The sequence below is a fragment of the Heterodontus francisci genome, chromosome 37 (assembly GCF_036365525.1).
Source record: "Heterodontus francisci isolate sHetFra1 chromosome 37, sHetFra1.hap1, whole genome shotgun sequence".
Lineage (NCBI taxonomy): Eukaryota > Metazoa > Chordata > Chondrichthyes > Heterodontiformes > Heterodontidae > Heterodontus > Heterodontus francisci.
In genome coordinates this window covers 24,352,470-24,359,537 of record NC_090407.1, presented here as the reverse complement: position 1 = coordinate 24,359,537, position 7,068 = coordinate 24,352,470, and the positions used below count along the sequence as shown (strand labels likewise).

The window sequence follows — 7,068 nt, the reverse complement described above, 5'->3', positions numbered from 1 at the left end:
AGGTATGGTCATTCTCTGTGTCTTATTCCCACTTTCGATCACCGCCCATGTTACAAAGCACATCTCACTGTCAGGAGAACTACAAATGTAACCTGTGAATTCACAGCATGATATGTTGGATCAATGATGTGTACAAGTTCAAATTTAGTTTCTGGGCAATGCTTATCTTCTGAAATGTTTTACAATTTGCTACAGATAGGGAGACATTCCGGAAGAGGCTTGAGGGGCTCAATGGCCTACTCCTGATCCTATGTTCCACTGTCAGGATGTCAGGTAGTTAATCCTAGATGTTCCTGGAACATTGGGAACCAGCCAGCAATGTTCCCTCGATGTTTTACAGGGTTCAGCTTCATTTTGGATTCTTTGGTTGAAAACTGTACTTAGATTACTATAATAACTAACTTTTGAGAGTTGTACACGGATAGGCTGATCGATGACCACGTCTTACCCTATGTGTGGAAGGCCCTTATGTCCACTTTACAGCTTCCTGATGATGACTCACTTGATCAAGAGCTTACTGTGTATGCAATAACATCAAGGACTGGTAGTCTACTTCTCTGTATCAAGCACAATAATAGAAAGCGACAGCAAAATATGCTTCAAAGCACCTAAAAGTTCCTCACTTGGTATTTGGTTAGTTGAGAACACAGGCTTTCCTTTTGGCATTACAAACCTAAAAATTATCTCCATAAAGCAAACTAGTGTATGGGATTCCCTAAATTGCTTGGAAACAGCGGAACAATCAAAGTCAAAACACTTTTCATAGTGAAAATTATATTTAAAAATGTAAATTCGCTTAAGAAACAGGAGTCTGATTGCTGGTGGTATAAAGTATTGAGTGCCAAAATGTGCGGGTTTAAGTTCATTTGCTGTATCTATAATAATGAGCTAATGAGTGATGTTTTTAGCTGACTTTTGATAAACATTCACCTCTGTGTTAAAACAGGTTGGATAGGTGCAGTGATGTGAAATTTAGGGGCAAGATTGCAGTTCACTACCTGTCAGTAGTTAAGTGGTAAAATCCCAGATGGTGTGAAAATTGGTTCCTACACAACTCGATGTGGATGTCACAGGTGAATAGTCAATAACAAAAACTCTTGAAGTAATGCAAGCACATGAAGAACAATGTACATGGATTAATTGGAGTTTTATTAATCATAGCAATATAGGTAAAATCACAAGATAGGTATGTATGACAGTATCATTTTCGCTCATCTATCAGATTAAAACACACACACACACCCATCATGTCATTTTATTGTCTATTGAAGGATTCCAGGTTTTTTTTGTACCAGGAATCACTACAGGTGTTGATTGCTCTTTGCATAAAGAAATGATTCCTGATATCTGTCCTCAACATTCCTTTCACCAGTTTTAACCCATATACCCATGTTCTAGTGTCCTGGCATTTCTGAGGCAATGTACCAAATTTATCTAGCCTATACCATTTAATATATTGTATACTTCTATAAGGTTTCCTAATAGTCATCTTCACTGAAAGGTAAAGACCCCCAGTTTCTCCAATCTTTACTCAAAATCAATTCTCTCTCACACTAGGGATCGTCCTTTTGGGCCTTCTCTTCACAGTCTTTAGGAATTGAATATTTCCCTTAAGTCCTTTTGACCAAAACCACACCCAGTATTCAAGGTGTAGCCTGAACAGTGAACTGTACAATTTTAGGGTAATTCTTTCTTGGTTGTATTCAACTGATCTAGCAACATAATTCAGCATTCTATGCATTTTGTTTATTACTGTTCCACCGTGATTGGGTATGTTCATTTCAAAATACATGATAAATGAGTAATAGCGGCAATAAATGATGTAATTTACTCTGTTGCATTCATTGATACACTATTTAGCTTCTGTAATATTGATTTTTTTAAACAACTTTCTATTGCTTTGAGAGCTGTGGAAAGAAAGACAAACAGCAAAAATACATCATTGCAGAGCAGCTGAACCTGGATGAAACACAAGATGGAGCTACTGAACTATGAGTATCCCGAGAGCTCAGTGGAGCAGCACTCAGAATGAAATATCTCCTTGTAAAAAAATGTTGTCGATATCAGTACATGTTCAGTCGTCTTTGCATTTCTCAAACACAGAGCTACCTGTCTACTTGATCCATCAGGCAACCCGTCTGTCTTATATTTTAATAAGCTGACAATGCTTTCTGATAAAGCACTGTGCTTGAGGGCTACCCAATGTGAAGAGGGGGCCACCAGCAAGTGAAAAAACTTGCTCAAAGCCGATTACATTTCTAACCTTTGCCAGTTCTGATGAAAGGTCTGACCTGAAACGTTAACTCTGTTTCTCTCTCCACAGATGCTGCCAGACCAGCTGAGTATTTCCAGCACTTCCTGTTTTCATTTCAGATTTCCAGCATCCGGAGTATTTTGCTTTTATCTCAATTTAACATCTCATCCAAAAGACAGCGCTTCCATCTGTGCAGCACTCCCTCAGTATTCTACTAGAGTGTCAGCCTGGATTATGGAGTCTCTGGAGTGGGACTTGAGCCCGTAACTTTCTGACTTGGAGGCTACCAGTACCACTGGCCCTGCATCTGCTAACTCAGCATATTGACTGGGAATTCAAACGTGGGACCTTCCTGAGTGTGATGGCTCAGTACATTCAACTTAGCTAGAAAATTGAAGAATAACAAGGGTATAGTGAGTGTAAAAATGGACACCTGGAAAAACATCAAACTAAGGTTTGTTCTGTTTAAAGCAAAGAGGCAAGTATTTGTAAAGGAGAGAGAGGGATAAGCTGAAGTGAAAAAGGTGGCAAATCCAAATGAGACGGAAGCAGGAGATTCTGGAGGAGGGAAAATGGATCAGAGCAACAGGAACCTAAACTGAAGGCTGATTAACAGGACACAGTGTTGTTTCACAATTTAAATGTATAATTATCATTCCTCAGATATCTAACCTCAATACTAATTGTTAAGAACTGTGATGCCTTTTTAAAAAAATTAGAATATTTTAATGTGTAACACTTTGCAAACTTTATTGCGCAGCTTGCTGTGTCCTGCAGCTAGTAGCAGAGGACTGAAGCCTATAAATACCGAGGCACAGTACTTAGCCAAGGTCAACAAAAAGGCGGTGGATGGCCCCCCATTGTGATTGTAGTAACTCACAGCCAACAAGTGGGTGCCTGAACACAGGACAAACAGCGTCACTAGTGCCATGATCAACTTGGTTGCTGTCCTCTCTATCTGCACGCTGTGCAAGTGCTCGTCTGCGATCGCTCTGATGTGTTTATTGAGGTAATACACAGTGCTGAGATTGGTGCTGATCATGAGTACGATGGGTATGAGTTCTTGAAGGATGAGAGAGAATGTCGCAAATATTATGCCGCTTTCTAGAGTTGGGAACTTCCAGCCACAGCCCAGGAAAGGTTCCATGGTGGTGCTCACCACCATCAGAGTCCTCGTCTCGTTTCCACTTACAGTCTGGGTGTAAATAAAAGCTGGGATTGCATATAGAAAATTAACAAACCATACTGCAAATAATATCGTCAACACATACATAATCTCCTTCATCTTTGTGCTTAAATGGAAGTGTTGTTTAATCTTGAGAAAGTGGAAGCAACTAAGACAGAAAGTTACCCAGACACTGACAGACTTCAGCCACACCCAAAGGAACATGAACACTTTGCACCAGTTGAGGGTTAGCAAAATATTCACCCCCGACTCTGTAATAAAGAGCAGGATGTTTCGAAAAGTTGAAATTAGCAGGTTGACAGCTGCCAGGTTGGTTAGAATGATGTCAGAAGCGGCAAGGCCATGGTTTTCCACGGTTGTGGCTAATATTGTCACCAAGACCAAGATATTCCCCAAAATCCCCAGAAACACCAGCAGCCCATAAAATATGAGCTGAGTTGACGTTTCAAATTCCATCTCCTCGTTCCCTAAAAACCGTTATCTCCAGATCAGCAATCTGAAAAAGATAACAAAAAGCATAAATGAATCAGTACAAAGTTGTGTTTTTAAATGGCGCCTGATACCTTTTAAACACTTTCAGTACTTTCACAGGTTTTCACATAGGGCACCATTTGTGTGACTTTTTCCTGTTTTTTGTCCTCATCCTAACTCCTGGTGCATTACAGATGTAGGTCATCAGACTCTTGCAATTTCCCCTCTCGTACCTTTGCTCAGTGGCCATTCACTTGGGGCTGGATTTTACCAGCCCTTTGGCTCGGGCTGGGAGGTGGGAGGGCTGGTAAAATAGCATCAGAAGGCATCAGCATGGCCACCCACTAGGTGGCCAATTGTGCCAATTAAGTGCCCAATTAAGGATCACCTTCTGTCCCTGCCAGCATTGTATCACCATTGTGTGAGGTGACCGCCAGGTAAAGCCTGGCGGCCTCCCAGTAAGTTCCTGGGTTGCGGGTGGGGGATGGCTCCTTTATGCTACTCCATGGCCCATGGAGAGGCCCCCTGGTGGCAATGGCCACCCCTGATAGAAGGTGCCCCCCCCCCCCCCCAGATTGCCATGGTCTGCCTGCCTGCGTGGCCCCGGCATGGTAAGAAAAAAACTTATTTTGTCTTTGAGGGCACTTGGACATGGTGGCTCCCTCTTCTTCATCCTGCAGCCTTAGCATTGGCCACTTCTAGCAGCCCTCTGATTGGGCCAGCAGCTCTAAGAGGCAGGTTACCATCCTCAATCGGAAAGTGGTCCCAGCGGCGGCCTCTTAATTGGCCACCTCCGGTGAAATGCTGGCCAGGGTCTTGCCACCCGCTGGCACAGGGTTTGGTCCTGCTTTTGGTCTCGATGGCAAGACTTCTTACCTGGTGGAAAAATTCAGCCCTTGGAGTTCGATTCACAAGTGGAAAACAACTTTACATTCATTTCTGACAGAGCAAGGAATCACCATGCAGGGAGCTGTGTTTCACCCTAGTTTATATACATTTTGGGCAGTTTAATGCATCCTCTTTTCACTTCTTTTAAGCTTTCTCCTGTTGTTCTACCAAAGTGGGGTACAGGCAACCTATATCAGATACTATATCATGCTTCTGTGTGTTCAGCCACTTGGAAGTGTCTGACCTGCGAGGTTCATAGTCAGCATTTATGTCCCTTCCTAAATGCCTGCCCTCCACTGAGAGTCAACTCCTGAAGCCACAACTGAGATCAACACATTAATATACGGGGAATATTGAATATGGGCTGAACCTTATCACCCATCACTGTCTGCTGTATGTGCTTGATAATTTTTTTTACAGTCCATATCTCGCTAAACAATTTCAGCAGAAGACTGATAAAAGAAAATATAACAAGTAACAAAGCAAAGTATCCACATCAGGCTGAGTACACAGGCAGTTCTGTATCTCTGTAGAGTCATGCTGAGAATCTGTGGACAACTCTTATGTCTCAGTCGGGTCATGCTCAGAATCTATGGACAGGGTTATGGCACAATATTGTCCTTCTCCAATGTGATAGAATTTATGGTAAGTACTTTGCTTCAAACATATACATATCTTACTCCCAATCTCAGATGTGATACCAGCCAGGTCTACCGTACTGGGGAACACTAATGTTGACTAACTGGGCAGGCTGGCTCATTGATGGGATTTGTAGGAGCAGCCCTGAAGCTTTTAGTTTTAGTTTAGAGATACAGCACTGAAACAGGCCCTTTGGCCCACCGAGTCAGTGCCGACCATCAACCACCCATTTATACTAATCCTACACTAATCCCATATTCCTACCACATTTCCACCTGTCCCTATATTTCCCTACCACCTACCTATATTAGGGGCAATTTATAATGGCCAATTAACCTATCAACCTGCAAGCCTTTTGGCATGTGGGAGGAAACTGGAGCACCTGGAGGAAACCCACGCAGACACAGGGAGAACTTGCAAACTCCACACAGGCAGTACCCAGAATTGAACCCAGGTCACTGGAGCTGTGAGGCTGCGGTGCTAGCCACTGTGCCGCCCACTCTTGTGCCTTGTACTCTTGTTGATCAATCAGGCATGCCAGAGAGCCAGCTCTCCAAAAAAAAGTGTACAGTTTCACAGGTGCCAGGAACCCTCTTGGACCTTGTCCAAATGACAGTTCATAACTGGAAGCTTGGATTCTTCACAGTTGGCTTTGGATAACCTTGCAAGGCAATGGGTTAAATACATCAGGTGGTAATAGCTGGCCAAGTAGCAGAAAGCTCACCATTGTTCTGTATCTATCAGCTCACATTTTTAACTGATTAAATTATTTCTTCCCTAAACAGATTTAGAGGTCCATAATCCTTGATTTTTATCAACCTGTGCTTAAGTTCTCCAAGTTTAGGCCAGTGGGATGCCTCATTAAGAAAAGAGTCAGCACTCTGTAATGGAGAACGGGAAACTGTATCCACTGCAGAAGGATCAATCAGGCATGCCAGAGAGCCAGCTCACCAGAAATAAAAATGTGCCTTTGGTTTCCATTTGTGAATACATTTTGTGCTGCTAGTGATTGTTGGTGCAAACATGAACTAATACCACATGTTATATCCTTGTGTCGGAGGTCATCCTGGCACATTTACTAAGTAATAACCTCTGTTTGGTTACCAGGAAATTCTACATCTAATATAAAATAAAAAGAGAATATTCTGGATATGCACAATAGGTCCGGCAGCACTTGTAAGATGTTAGTGTTTCATTGACTACAGTAAATCTTTATCTCAGTCTGTGATTCCATCCCACTCCTTGAGTGCACACTCAGCCAAAACTTGACTGCACAATTCATTGTCCTGGTTGGCCTGGTTTGACTTTCAAAAGCAGGCCCAGTCTATCACCCATGCTGGTTATTTTTTTCCTCTGTAATATTAATCACCTCTGTCCCTCTGGCCGTTGATTCCCGCATCCGAGCTCAATTTTTTTTTTAATGTTCCCTTCACTGGCCTCCAGAGCTCCACTCTACACAAAGCTGATTCATGCACTCCCTGTATTCTATCCTGTACTCAGTCCGAATCACCCATCAGCCTTGTCCTGATCCACTTCCAAATTCAGCGTCTTTATGGATGCTTATTGATCTGCCCTGATTTCCACCCTTTTCTGTTTTTAATACTAAATTTCCTGAAGTATGTCTTGATAA

The 7,068-nt window shown here is 42.5% G+C and overlaps 1 protein-coding gene across 1 annotated transcript; it reads right to left on the bottom strand.

Moving 5' to 3' along the window:
- Positions 1–2,029: 2,029 nt before the first annotated feature.
- LOC137352019 (olfactory receptor class A-like protein 4) lies at positions 2,030–3,896 on the bottom strand. Its single transcript, XM_068016995.1, has one exon. It carries the CDS (start codon positions 3,894–3,896, stop codon positions 2,970–2,972), a length of 927 nt encoding a protein of 308 aa, XP_067873096.1. The 3' UTR covers positions 2,030–2,969.
- Between the last annotated feature and the right edge of the window lie 3,172 nt (positions 3,897–7,068).

What these genes read in the sequence shown, in the direction of transcription:
- LOC137352019 (XM_068016995.1), bottom strand. Translation starts at nt 3,896, where the DNA reads ATGGAATTTGAAACGTCAACTCAGCTCATATTTTATGGGCTGCTGGTG.